The sequence below is a fragment of the Populus nigra genome, chromosome 10 (genome assembly GCF_951802175.1).
Source record: "Populus nigra chromosome 10, ddPopNigr1.1, whole genome shotgun sequence".
Taxonomy (NCBI): domain Eukaryota; kingdom Viridiplantae; phylum Streptophyta; class Magnoliopsida; order Malpighiales; family Salicaceae; genus Populus; species Populus nigra.
The window spans coordinates 16,030,338-16,043,877 of record NC_084861.1 but is presented as its reverse complement, the minus strand read 5'-3'; the positions used below and the strand labels follow the sequence as shown (position 1 = coordinate 16,043,877).

Here is a 13,540-nt window from a genome sequence, read left to right as displayed (position 1 = left end):
TTTTAGATAGCTATGAAAATTTAATCCATAGATATTAACTCGAATCAATACGAATAAAATGATTTTTTTTAATAGTTAACTTGCTCAATAAGTGATCAATGATATATAAATATGGTCAACCCAACCCAATCAAAATCATATATATAAATTTTTCAAGTATATATAATTTTACCTTTTATTTTTTTGAATATTAAATAATAGTTTGACAATAAATATTTATACGGGTACTCGAAACTTGATGAATAAAATATAAATATAAATATTTAAAAATTTTATCCAATGAATAATAAATAAAGTATGAATATAAAAAAATTCAACCCCCGAGTATCTATTTCCGTCCCTAATTTTAGACCTAGATTAATAAAAAAATATTTTGAATTAGAAACAAAAATTATAGTATGGAAAGGGGATCCACCTATCATTTGAATCACTAGCCGGAGAGTCAAAGAAATTAAGAAATGGTCCGAAGCATTCAAAATGATACACAAATCCGTAATGTAACTGGACTCTTTAAGAGATATTGTTGCCCATTCGAACTTATAGACGATATAAAACACTGGTATCGTTAAATAAAACTTATTTAGCTAGAAATTAAATGGTTCCACAATTTTAATGGTTAAAAAAAAAAGTAGGGTTATTGTAATCCATAATCCAGTATTGATCATTATGGAGAGTCATGATCTGACCATACAAGTGTTAACCAAATTTCTTCTTTTAAAAAAAAATAATAATAATGTCTTCAGAGACAGTTGCCAATGGAATCAACTGCTATGATTTATTTTGCAAGGAATGCTGGTCTCACAAAAGCTTGTATGGAGAAGATTGAGGAAAGAATCTAGTTCGATGGCTTAGTCTCAAGGCCAAAACCAAATGGGAAGAGTGGATCATAGTGCTTGTCACCAACATTCATTGGAAGCTGATCGACCCTCCTGAACCAAGTTCTAGCCAACTTGCCAGTGAATCCATAGTCGCCGAATAGAACATCAGCAACACCTTGGCCTTCACTTCCTGGAAGCCAGGCTGCCACAAGAGCGTCAATCTTTGGAACATATGATTCAATCACTAGTGGTCTACCGGAGACGATGACTACAACACATTTGACAGCCCCGCAGACGTTGTTTATTATCTTCGGACCAGGATTTGGGAGCGTCAGGTTCAGATTGTCGCCTGCTGTCTCTGCATATGGAGGCTCGCCCACAACAACAATGGCATGGGAGAAGCCCTGGGACTTCACGTATTTAGCGTTAGGATTCTCTTTGAAGACTACTTTAGTGCTTGGATCAACGGCAGCTTGGATGCCTTTAAGGATGGTGGTGCCTGCTCAAGGGTTACAAATTCTATCATGCATCTGCCTTTTGTATTCACAATATTTCAACATGTTGGCTATACAGGAAGTGAGTTGAGATTATTATATACCAGCAGTCAGGTTATTTCCCTCTTGTCCCTGCCATTTTATTGTCCAGCCACCACATTGATAGCCAAGATTGTCAGCATGAGTTCCAGCAACAAGGATCTTGCTTGCTTTCTTAGGAAGAGGCACCACAGGGCTTTTAGCAGATTTTCCATTTTTCAACAGCACAAGGGATTTCCTCACAGCTTCCCTGGCTAGTTCTCTATGTTCCTGAAGAAAGAAAGCAAATATCATTAACCCAATCTGGTTATTCAGAATCATTTTCAGGGGAGTGGTCAGTGAAAAACACTGGCCTCATCCGCCTGGCTGAATTCACACTCACCTTGCTTCCAAGCTTGTCAACGAAACTGTAATCGGCAAGTGGATTTTCGAAGAGACCCATTGCGAACTTGACCCTCAAGATTCTCTTAACTGCATCATCTATGCGTTGAATGCGAATGGCCTTCTTGGTAACCAAATCGGTCAAACCATTAATAAACTCTGTGTAGTTGTAAGGAACCATAACCTGAATCATACAAAACCTATGTCAGATATCTGCTCCTTGGTGAAATTAACATCAATATCCAAGCATTTAATCTCTGAGAATAATGGTTAGTAACACACCATGTCGACGCCAGCGTTAACCGACTTTAGAATAGAGTAACTGTAGTTCTTATGAGGTGGATAGGTAATCCTGTCGATTCCTTCCCAGTCTGAGATGACAAAACCCTGAAATTTACAGGCAACAATACATGATACAGTGTTTCATGTGCATCAATTCAATAACTTGATTTGCCAGAATCCGTGTCTTACCCTGAACTTGAGTTTCCTCTTGAGAAAACCGGTAACCAATCCACGGTTAGCATGCATCTTTAAGCCGTTGATACTCGAATAGGATACCATGACTGTTGCAACACCCTTATCAAGTGAATTCAAATAGGCAGGCATGTGGATGTTGTAGAGTTCGTTATGGGTAACTATGGTATTGTTTTCATTAATGCCCTTGACAGTGCCACCATCCCCAACAAAGTGCTTGGCACAAGCTGCAACCTTGTCTCTACATGGTGTCAGAAAAGGGCAAAATATAGACGTCATTAGGAGATAGAGCTGAAGAATCTGTGTATGCTTGATCAAGAAAATGACGCATTAGGCCTGACAAATCAATTCTTACTTTCCAGAAACAAAAGGGGTGCCTCTTTGAAAATTGGCAGGGACATCTCCTTGTAAACCAGGGATGATCTCAGTCATCATTTGGACAATCTTGTGGTCTTCACTATAGCTTTCATAACACCTGCCCCATCTTGGATCTCTGCAGACCTGCATAATGCAATGATAGATATGTGGCATGATAAGATCAAGGGAAAATTTGAGTCGTAGCAATTCTGGGATCGAGATTAATGGCTTAGTTTACCGCAATGCATGGAGCAAAAGCATATGGAATTCCAGTTGCTCGAACTTCAAGCGCGGTTGCAGCACCAATCTTCTTCACAAGGGCAGGATCCCTGAAACATCATGGTATATAAAAATGAAGTACGCATCCAATAAGGTATCAACTCAGGTTCAAATCCAAGGCAAAACAATGAGAAAACTAAAGAAACTTCTCATGAATACACCAGAAGATATATACAAAAAGAACAAAGAAAAAAAACACAAAACACAAAACACGCTATCTAACATGGTATCAAAGCTGCCTCAGATCCTGTGACAAATCGTATGTGAACTTGCCTGGTAACTCCAAGGCCAACATTATGAGGGAAAATGGTTGCCTTGTAAACATTGTTGTGGCCATGGACTGCATCAATTCCATAGATCATTGGGATGCCAAGACGGGTTGATAGAGACCCTTTTTGGAACGTATTCACCATATCAACCCATTGTTTTGGAGAAGCCCTATCAGCTGGCACACTCCCTCCTCCACTCAACAAGCTCCCTATAATTAATCACACCAATTATTTAGTTCTTCACTCTAGGCCTCAATTAGAATCTTTTAAATGCAGAAAAACATGAGCAATATGCATGCATTTTTAGGATTTCTGCAGTCATACCAATGTAGTATTTTCTCATGATTTCAGCAGTCATGTTAGTTCTTTCAAGTTGGACCATTTGTCCAATCTTCTCTTCAAGTGTCATTCTTTTTAGCAAATCCTTAACCCTTTTATCAACTGGCTTCGTTGGATCTTTGTATAGAACATGTTCTTCAGCTCCCATTGTAGATGACCAGCAACATATAAATAATAGCCCCACTAGGGCGATTCCTGCCTTGACCATACTAGCTTTTTAACTATAATTCCAAGTGCCACCACTGTACCTGTGAATTAGATGAACCACAGTTAAATAATCAATTCTACTCTAAAATTTAAGCGAGATTCGGAGAGCATGTTCACAAGAATTTCATTTTTTTCATGCCTTTCTCAAAAAGGCGAAGTCAATCATTTTTCTTGATCCGATGGAATCTTTTTGGACCATAAAATCAGCCAAAGCTATCTTATTTTTCTCAAACAGTGTCCAAAGATTTTGACCAAATTTTGTAACATCCTTAAAAATAAAGACAAAACAAACATTATAAACCAGGCGAAAAAAACAGGAAAAAACTTACAAGGCGCATGTAAAGGGAAATAAAAAATAGTTGAATAGGTTATGAGGATTGTGGTTTGAAAGAAGAGAAAGGATGCATATATAAGGCAATATATTTACTAGATTTAGACAAGCATTGATCCTAAATATGATAGGAACTTATGACCGGAAACATAGTCATTTAGTCGCTGACAACCTGAGATTGTTTACTATTGTAAGGAGGGTTGGTAACTGAAGGTTTTTTTTAGCAAGAAATCAGGAAAATCCATGTATTTTTAATGATAAAAATCTGAAGTTCTGTGGATGTAATTCCTTTTTAATTTGAAAGTTTACCGATAAAAGTTGACTTTTTTAAAAAAAAAGAGGTTTTTTTTTTAAAAAAAATATTAAAATAACACATATTAAAAATAAATTAATGAAATAAAATAGTTTATACATGTCATAATTGAAAAATATAAAATAAAAATATAATACTTCAAATAAATTATGAAATAGATTTTACACATTACAATCAGCAGAGAAATAATTAAATGAGAGTGACGATTGCAAGATTGTTTTAGAAATACTAATTTTTTTTTCGTTATCGAGTCCTGGGATCTATATTTTTAATAAGGGTGTAATTGTGCTAGTTTTCGCATATCACTAGTAATTTTTTTCATTATATTATTTATCTTTATGAATTAAAAATTCATAAGATAGGGGGGGAAATCTTGCAAATTCCAACCTATATTAATTTTTGACTGGCCACAACTTTCAAAATGTCAGTTCAGCATAAACAATTTAACATGAAAGGACATACAAGTGTATTAGCTATCATCCAATTATCAATTGGATCCTCAAGCAAAAATAATTCCCAATTAAGTCCATCATCTATTGAACACTACCCAATTCACCCTCATATAAAAAATGTGATGCTTTTTTTTGAAAAAATAAATATTTTCCTTGGTTATTTTTATTTTCTTTTCAGTGTAGAAATTTATTTATTTTTCCTCTTTTTCCTTTTGTATTTATATATTATTATATCTTTCTAGTTTTTTCTATTTGAAGGGAATGGGTTTTTATTTTATTAATTTTTTCTATTTAGTATTACTAGGACTTTTTAATATTTTCTATAAAAAAAAGACTATAAGGTGAGACTTGGATACATATTAAATGTTTTTCTATATTTATTTATTCTCAATCTTTAAAGATTTTGATTTATAACAAGCCGAATTATCCTTTGTTCTTGGCTAAGTTAGAATTTCTTCATTCAAAATCATAAAAGGATGTGTAATTTGTCTTAAAACAATACTGTTTCTATCATAAATTTAAGTTGTGGGGTTAATTGGGTAATGAAAATCCATATGAGAATTTATTATTTTGGGGATCCGGTTGAGAATCATGTTATAGTTGGGGGACAAATATGTTCCTTTCCCCTTAAATTTAATTCACAAGAAACCAAAGATTTGTAAAAAAAAATTCTCAACGGACATATTAATTATTTTATGCCGGTTATATTTGATTTATGGAGTGGTCGGCAAGGTCGGGGCAGCTAACTGTGCTCGAACATTAGCTATCCTTGTAGGAAAGGCTATGGAATTCTTCTCACAGGAAGGATTCCCTACTGCAAGCTCATGCAGATAAAGGCAGCTGGATACAGCCTAGTGAGCGCTTTCTGTTCTTCAGGTGCCAATTCTTTTACTAGCCCTCATTTAGTTGAAGCCCATTTTGTTTATGGTGCTGACTTAATCATTGTCTAAGTTTCTATTTGTATCTGTCATAATATTCAGCAGAGCCATTCTTCTTCAGCTACTAGTTCTCTTTTCAGGATTCAACCCTTTTAGGAAGATTCTTTAGAAGAAAATTCTGTAAAAGCAAGCATCAATATTCCTAGGCCATAAAGTTACCTTTCTTTTCTTTTTTCAGATAATTAAGTTCTAGCTTTTGTTTTCGGGCATGCATTTCTTTGCCTCCCCCTTTCATTTCTTTCCTGAACCTGGCTCTTGGGTTGTCAGAGATGTCTCTCTGGATGCTGGTAAATGGTTATGGAAGAATCATATGCTTTCTGTCAAGCTCATGCACCAACCTGCAGAGAAATCAAATGCCAGGTATCCTTTTCTCATCAAGGGTCAAAAGGTGCGGCAGAAACAGAATTCCTTGTCAAAGAAAGCCTTTGAGCAGAGATGTCTCTGAGCTCAAGGAATTCAGCTAACTTTTCTGAAATTAAAAGATTTTGACAGCATACATATGCTTCATGCCAAAGCAATTCCAAATTTGCTACAATATTTTTTATTAATTCCATCTGAAGTATTTCTCCTGCATGTAAAACATGTTTTGTGTATTTTATGATTAAGAAATTTTGTTTCAGATGAGTTGAGAAATGAGGATGGATAACCTAATGAGTACAGGGCAAACAAAGAACTTCAGCTTTATTTCTTAAGCAGGTTATACTTCATACATGATCATGGGATACTTAAATCTCATGAAACTTTCAGAAACTAAATCAATCAAGAAAGAATAGTTTCCTGATTAAGAAAGTCTAAAAGGACAACTTTTAGCGATCCTCCATTGTTTCAGGCCTATATAAAAAACACAGGCTTAACCATGACTTCACCAAACACATTCTACTAAATTACGAAAACCGAAGAGAAGAGAGGAATAGAAATGGCCATGAAGACACGCATTGGAGGATATGCTGCTATCCAGTATGAGGATTTTCAACCCAAGTCTGAATGGAAGGAAGAAGAGGGGGAAAATGTTCTGCGCATTCATCTTCCTGGTGAGCTTTACCATTTATTTTTAGGCTTTATAAATTGTGCCGAACGATTGTTCGTGGTTTAACTTCGCAATGTCTTAAATGGTTCAGAATTAGGATGAGTGGAAGTTTTGAGGATGGTGTTAAAGAGACATCAGTTTTCTTATAATATTTTTCCTGATTTTGCAGACTTTCTAAAGGAGCAGCTGAAGATCACTTATGTTCATTCCTCCCGAATTGTTCGAGTTACCGGAGAACGACCACTTTCTTATAATAAATGGAGTCGATTCAATCAAACTTTTCCTGTTCCACAAAACTGTGAGGTGAATAAAATTCAAGGCAAGTTTCATGATGGAATTCTTTCCATTACAATGCCTAAAGCTACCATCAAACAATCTCACCGCAAAGAAGAAGCAAAGGGAACCAAAGAGGCTTTGCTGCCTTCAAAAGATGCCCTACCAGAGAAGACTACGACTTCTCAAGTCTCTCAGAAACCTAAAATGGAGACAAAGGCACAGAAGGGTATGGAGGGTGCTGCAGGCTTTTCTAGCCCAAAACAAACAGATGGCCAGAAGGTGGGAGCTCTAAGCCCTCAAGAAGCCTTGAAAGATCAAAAGTCTCAAAAGGGTCCAGCTGAAGCCCCACCCAAAGTTGTTTCGACTACTGATACAATGAAGCAGAAAGATGAAAAGACTGATCAGGTCTCTAGTGCTAAAACAGTTGACCAAAAGCCCATAGTTGTAAAGAAAGAAAGCACAGATGAAGTAAGCAAGAAGCTGCCAACAGAATCAGTAAAGGAGAAGACTTTGTTTGAACAAGAGGAAAGCATCAAGAAAAGAAAAGAATCTCTGGCAACAGAAGGTGATGAAAGTAGCAAGAAAAGAAAAGAATCAATGTCCGCTGGTGAAACCGCTTCTCTTAGAGCTTTGGACAAATTAGACAAAGAAAAGAGTGTTAGATTTGCGAGTGCTGGTACTGAAGAAAAGACAAAGCAGGATTTCAATGTTGCTGGCAAAGTCAAGGAAGTGAAGAATGTAGCTGCAACTGCTGCAAAGAAGACCATGAAAGGACTTAGCACCATGGAGCTAAGTGAAGAAGGGCAATCAATGGTGAATATGGGTGTGGCAGTCCTCGTGATTGTAGCACTTGGAGCTTACATGGTCTACAGCTATCGATCATCTGGAACTTCCAAAGACTAATTCTTACAATATCATGCATTAACTTGTATTTGTCAACTACTTAAACCCATTGTGTAAATTTCTACAATAAAATCCAGGCCTCAAATACTTGTATCATTAAATTCCTCACCTCCAATAACTATTTAATTATTTTCTCTTTCAAATCCTCTAATTATAAATCTGAGAATATTTTTACCCTGCCAAAGACTGATAGGACATTCACAAATATCAATATTATGCAAACAAGGTATAGTGTAAGCTTTGCAGGCCGAGGAGAGAATTCCTCCTTTATTTGTAAAGTAAAAGAAACGAAGAACATTTGATTTTACAATGCTAGTCTTGATATTTCAGTTAACTTTTTGTTCATTCTTTTTTCCAGCATGACAGGTTTGAAGGAAAAAACTCATACAACCTGTAATTGTACTAGATCATGGATCCCACATAATTTAATAACTTTGTTTCAACTATATGCAGCCTTTGAAGGAAAAATATAATAAAAAAAAATTAAATCACTTATTTCACACAAACTCCAATTTCAATAATGGTTTTTTTTTTTCTCATTTTTCATGACAAGTGATTCTTCCAAAATCGGTTTAACACAGATGAGTTTATTTGTTGCCACTTGCCACGTTCTATTACCCTCTGATTTTTGCACCAAAATATGATGGTGATATTGGGTAATGCTCGACAATTTAAGGGTAAAATTTATTAACTTTAAACTTTGGAGGCTTAATTGAGGATTGCGTATAGTTGGGGGCTATTTCTTACAATTTAACACTTATGAAAGGCCTGATGTTCAAAAATCTGTACGGAAGCCTTGGAAAAGACCTGCAGGACAAGTAGAGAATCCCTGTCCTTAATTTGTACACAGGAAATAGAGGGACAAAAGCTAAAACCTCATTTTAAGGAAACCTACGCAACAAAGAAAGAATAGACTCCCTGTCAAGAGAACTCAAAACCAAACTACCTTGCAATCCTCCCATAAATATCAACTGTCAGCATATTCATTAAAAAAAAAAAAAACCCTAAAACATTGGCACATTGAGGGATATCAAAATCAAAAAGGTCTATGAGTAGATGAATTAGTTGATGAACTGTTATGGACCAAGGTAAACCTACCCAATCGCGATCGCTTTTTTTACCGAAAACGGAACGGATAGAGGAAGATGAAGCTCTTACGTTGCATGTTCATCTACCTGGTACGTTGAAAATATTTTTGTTAAACTAGCTTTGATCATGTCATGTATATTTTGTAACCTTATTTTGTTGGTAAATTATGCACTCTGCAGGTTTTGCTGAGAAGCATATAGATTGTAGGATAGTTGCACCATCACATTATATCAGAGTCTGTAGTAATCCCGCACTTAAAAACTGGCACTTCGATACACTTTTCGAGGATATTCCTGAAAAATTTAACCTCTATGAAGCAAAAACCAAATTTGATGATGGAACTCTAACCATCAGAGTTCCAAAAGTAATTCCTGCTCAAGCTAGTACTGGTGCATTAGAGGCCCCAACAAGACAGGAAGCTCCAAGCCTACAAGAAAGTAATACAAGCAGGTTAGGGCCTGAAATGAGTGGAGATGGTACTGCAAGACAACAAACTGTGGATAAAGAAATTATAGAAACCAAAGGTGTTGAAGGTGGAAAAAACATGAGCGAATGGATGTCTCAAAAGGAAGTAGATGATCAAAGCACTATAGGACAGGTTGGTGATAAAAAGGAAGAGGAGAAGAGTGGTGAAAGTGTTGAACAAGAGAAGGAAGGGGAGGTAAAGGATATGGAGAATGCAAGTTCTTCTTCTGGAACGTCTGTGAATCACAATATTGTAACAAGGGTGGTGACTGAAAGGCTATATATAGTAGATAAATTCACCATACTCTCTTTGATCCTGGCAATTGGAGCTTATGTATTCTATACCATCTATGGCCAATCTAGAAAGAAGGCAGAATGAATATAGAGATGATCAAGACTAGCAAAAGTTAGTTTGATACATCTAACTTCTATATGTACACCACATGTATTTCTTGTACATGAGCATGCCCCATGACTAGCTTGGTGGCATCAATGAAGCAGCTATTTACACTGTATTCGAAGCAGTTTTCATCTGTAGTTTAATCAATTCAAGGAAAATGAAAAAATAATTACGATACTTTATTCTTCCAATTCTTAACATAGATGAGACAAACTATGGCTACAAATTTCTTATCTATGAATAAACAATGAGCTAGAGACTCCTAGACCACATGCATCATTTGGCATCAGGATCATGATTTTTAACTTCTCAAAGCTTTAAACATATAATGTCCTGGAAATTGATATTATAAACAGACAATTTGGAAAGCAAGGAATGGTTTATGTTGCATTCTCTCAAAGGTGTAAGAGAAGTCATTACGACGTACTACGTATAACTTAATAAGAAAAGCAGGGACTAGCTAGTGCTTTCTTCGCCTTCCTTCCATGCCATCCAAGTTCTTGCAGAGTGACCACTTGCTTATAATAGTAGTTTTCAATCAAGATTTTTCTGCTCCGGAAAATTTTAAGGTGAATAAAATGAAGACTAGGTTTCAGGCTGGATTTTTCTTTCATCATTAAAGTTTCAAAAGCAACCACCAGACAACCTGGTCCTGAAGAAGAAACCCCAACTACTGAAAGGGCTCCACTCCCTCCAAGCAATGGTGAAGAAGGAGGTCATGAATGACTTCTCAAATTTCTCAAAAATAGAGACCTGGATCGCTTCCCCTGGCCTCAGGATAATCGCTTTTAGCTTCTCAGTCAATGTTTAGCACGCTAATTGACCTAGAAAACCCTTTTTAACATAAGACAATACCATGGAGACATCCTTTTAAACGTAACCTACAGATCAGAGAATTCCTTTGTTTTCACTATATATTAAGGATCTGCACCCATCAATGGGATAAGACAGATCCAACAAAGCCTAAGTGTCATGTGGTATCATCAGACCGTTATTTGTTAAACTCGGCCCGAACCTCAACCCATCCAAGGTCTCAAGTCACCTCATCAATGGTTGGACCGGAAGGTGATTAGGAAACATGAATGTATTAATACTAGAGCAGGCTATTCACTCAAAAGACTTCATCGCAAAGTCACTTAAGTTCTATTGGCCTAATGACGGCCAATGCCAAAGAATCGCATTTCTTGCTGGATAATAAATTCGATATCCAAGGCAACAAAATTTTGGCTTTTGCTTCAGTTCTCATTGTACAGCAGTGGAATATTTTTTGGAGTACATTGCTGATGGTTCTTAAATCATCATCCGTTGTAATTGTTATGTCATGCATTGGAAAGACTACATGCCAAAGAAAGAAACCTTCTTTATTTGTGAAGGAAGTTGTGCCTTATAATGCCCAAGGGATCATCGAACCAATGTACAAAAGCAAAGCAACCAAATGTTCATTCTGTTAAGAAAACTCAAAACCAACTTACAATCCGAAAATTTCTAATATAAATACAAACCAGAAAATTGTAGCCAACAGATTAATTAAGAGCGAAAAATTCCACTTCGTGTTTATTAAAAATTAATACCAAAAGAGATAGAAGGATAAAAATCATGATGAATCAAAGAGATGGATACACTGGTTTTCGGCCCAGAAGATATAATCTCCGCAGCACCTCTCAAAGTCTTCCAACCAGTTTTCAGCCAAATACAGAAAGGAAGGAAGACGATGCAGCTCTAGTTTTACTTGTATATCTTCCTGGTAACTTTCTGATTATCTAATTGCCTAAAATTCAGCTTTAAATCTTCATGGTTCAACCTTGTATTTTTATGAATTAAAAGTGTGGTTAATTATGCAGGTTTCTTGAAAGAGCAAGTAAGTGTTGCGGCAGACGAACTGCAAGGTAATATCAGAGTTTATGGAGAGCGTATACTAGCAAATAACATGCGCAGTCGCTTTAATACAGCTCACACCGTTCCCAAAAATTGTGACCTGAGCCAAATGAAATTGGAGTTTGCTGGTGGGATCCTAACCATCAGGATTCCGAAAAACATTCCTGCTGTAAAAAGTACTGATACTGGAAAATTGGAGGCCACAGCTAGCCAAGAGGATCCTGGGCTTCAAGACTCCACAGGAAAACCAAAGCCTGAGAAGAATGGAGAAGAGACTCCTTCAGGGAGAACCTCAACCACCTTTGCCAAAGAAACAGAAGGGAAAGATGTTAAAGCTCTAAGCCCCCAAAAGGCAGCCAGCGAAGAGGTATCTCAAAAGGGTCAATATGAAGCTCCTCAAAAAGCTGATTTATTGGTTAATACCACAAAAAAAATAGAGGAGAAGAGTGCAGGGGTAGATGGTGAAAAGGCTCATCAAATTGTCACCGAAAAGAAAGAAAAGAATGAAGCAAACGGGAAGCTTGTTGAAGAGGAAAAGCCCGATAAAGTTGCTGAAAAGCCTTCGAAAGAAGAGGAGAAAAGTGAGGAACCAAAGATAGCTGAGAAAGTTGTTGAAAAGCCATTGGTAAAGGAAGAGGAAAAGGATGGGAAAAGTGAGGAGCCAAAGACAGCTGAGAGTGTTTTCCTGAAGGAGGAGGAGGAGGAGGAGAAGAATGAGACAGCTGCTGGTGATGATAAAGAGAAGTCTAACAAGGATATTTCTAAGGATGCAGAGAATGCAAGAGCTTCTGCTAACAAGGACGAGGACATGAAGAATGATGAGAATCAACTGATAGTGAATATTTTTGTGGCAGTTTCAATAATTATGGCAGTTGGAGCACATTTCTATAGCATTTTTAGCTCATCTGGCAAGATCTAAAGCTATGTTCCAAGAACAAGACTGTGGCATGAAAATATGGCAGTATCAATAAATACTGTATCTGAAAGCATCTCTAGAACAGTTGAAATGCAAATATTGAGATCGCATGTTTATTATATTTTAAGCACATATACTTACATATGAGCGTATTTCATCTTTTTTAAAAATAAATAAATAAATAAATAATGGAACATGTTTTATCATTAATTCTGAGCAGTTTTTTTTTTTAATGCTATTTCTTAATAGAAATGTATGCCAGATATAGCAATATTAAAAAATAATAATAATTTCAGAAAAACAGTGCTTACTTTTCAATTTGAGGATCCAATTGAAACCATAGGTGTGTGTGGGACTAAAGTGTAATTTTATTAATTCGTCCCACACCACGCGTTTAACAGCTTAAAAAGTTAAAACATGCAAATTAAATTGAAAATATTAATTAACAAAAAAAAAATCCAACTGCGCCTCCAAAAATTATCTATTTTTCTGTAGCCACATTTAAATAGTTTCATTTTAATTATTATAGTATTTCATATTGACATCCTCGTTCAAAAAACCCCAATTCCACATTTCTTGTATAGAACCGTGAATTATAATATTTTTATACAACGTAATTAAAAAAGAATGACAAAAATAAAGAAAATATAAGAACATAAAAAATTAAATTCAATAAAAATATATATAAATTTACATAATTCGGTAAATTGCATGCTTAAAAAACTTCAATTCCACATTTCTTGTAGAGAAACATTAGAGATTTGCGTATAATCTATATATATAAAAATGTATAATTAAAAAAGAATGGAAAAAAAAGGTAAGAAACAATTTTTTTATTACTTAGTATCTAACTGCTAAAAGGGTTTTTTTTTTCGTCAAACAAATTAATGTTAATTAA

At 35.8% G+C, this 13,540-nt stretch overlaps 4 protein-coding genes across 4 annotated transcripts; 3 read left to right on the top strand and 1 right to left on the bottom strand.

The window, feature by feature from the left end:
• Window positions 1-835: 835 nt before the first annotated feature.
• LOC133704366 (uncharacterized) lies at window positions 836-3,658 on the bottom strand. Its single transcript, XM_062129176.1, has 9 exons — window positions 3,436-3,658; window positions 3,116-3,320; window positions 2,802-2,892; window positions 2,562-2,707; window positions 2,204-2,447; window positions 2,015-2,119; window positions 1,734-1,916; window positions 1,417-1,621; window positions 836-1,317 (listed from the first exon to the last, which is right to left on the bottom strand). Exons 1-9 carry the CDS (start codon window positions 3,656-3,658, stop codon window positions 836-838), a joined length of 1,884 nt encoding a protein of 627 aa, XP_061985160.1.
• Window positions 3,659-6,399: 2,741 nt separating this feature from the next.
• LOC133704986 (inactive protein RESTRICTED TEV MOVEMENT 2-like) lies at window positions 6,400-8,040 on the top strand. Its single transcript, XM_062130069.1, has 2 exons — window positions 6,400-6,722; window positions 6,888-8,040. Exons 1-2 carry the CDS (start codon window positions 6,608-6,610, stop codon window positions 7,895-7,897), a joined length of 1,125 nt encoding a protein of 374 aa, XP_061986053.1. The 5' UTR covers window positions 6,400-6,607; the 3' UTR covers window positions 7,898-8,040.
• Window positions 8,041-8,785: 745 nt separating this feature from the next.
• Window positions 8,786-10,028, top strand: LOC133705962 (uncharacterized). The gene is made up of 2 exons (XM_062131424.1): window positions 8,786-9,075; window positions 9,166-10,028. The coding sequence occupies exons 1-2, from the start codon at window positions 8,976-8,978 to the stop codon at window positions 9,828-9,830; spliced, it is 765 nt and encodes a 254-aa protein (XP_061987408.1). The 5' UTR covers window positions 8,786-8,975; the 3' UTR covers window positions 9,831-10,028.
• A 1,256-nt stretch (window positions 10,029-11,284) lies between these two features.
• Window positions 11,285-12,761, top strand: LOC133704934 (inactive protein RESTRICTED TEV MOVEMENT 2-like). Its single transcript, XM_062130000.1, has 2 exons — window positions 11,285-11,595; window positions 11,693-12,761. Exons 1-2 carry the CDS (start codon window positions 11,448-11,450, stop codon window positions 12,643-12,645), a joined length of 1,101 nt encoding a protein of 366 aa, XP_061985984.1. The 5' UTR covers window positions 11,285-11,447; the 3' UTR covers window positions 12,646-12,761.
• Window positions 12,762-13,540: the final 779 nt, after the last annotated feature.

What these genes read in the sequence shown, in the direction of transcription:
- LOC133704366 (XM_062129176.1), bottom strand. Translation starts at nt 3,658, where the DNA reads ATGGTCAAGGCAGGAATCGCCCTAGTGGGGCTATTATTTATATGTTGC. An exon ending in CTTTTGCTCCATGCATTGCG is followed by an intron (nt 2,708 to 2,801) that starts GTAAACTAAGCC and finishes TGCATTATGCAG; the next exon opens with GTCTGCAGAGATCCAAGATG. An exon ending in TTAACGCTGGCGTCGACATG is followed by an intron (nt 1,917 to 2,014) that starts GTGTGTTACTAA and finishes TGTATGATTCAG; the next exon opens with GTTATGGTTCCTTACAACTA.
- LOC133704986 (XM_062130069.1), top strand. Translation starts at nt 6,608, where the DNA reads ATGGCCATGAAGACACGCATTGGAGGATATGCTGCTATCCAGTATGAG. An exon ending in TCTGCGCATTCATCTTCCTG is followed by an intron (nt 6,723 to 6,887) that starts GTGAGCTTTACC and finishes CTGATTTTGCAG; the next exon opens with ACTTTCTAAAGGAGCAGCTG.
- LOC133705962 (XM_062131424.1), top strand. Translation starts at nt 8,976, where the DNA reads ATGGACCAAGGTAAACCTACCCAATCGCGATCGCTTTTTTTACCGAAA. An exon ending in GTTGCATGTTCATCTACCTG is followed by an intron (nt 9,076 to 9,165) that starts GTACGTTGAAAA and finishes TGCACTCTGCAG; the next exon opens with GTTTTGCTGAGAAGCATATA.
- LOC133704934 (XM_062130000.1), top strand. Translation starts at nt 11,448, where the DNA reads ATGATGAATCAAAGAGATGGATACACTGGTTTTCGGCCCAGAAGATAT. An exon ending in TTTACTTGTATATCTTCCTG is followed by an intron (nt 11,596 to 11,692) that starts GTAACTTTCTGA and finishes TTAATTATGCAG; the next exon opens with GTTTCTTGAAAGAGCAAGTA.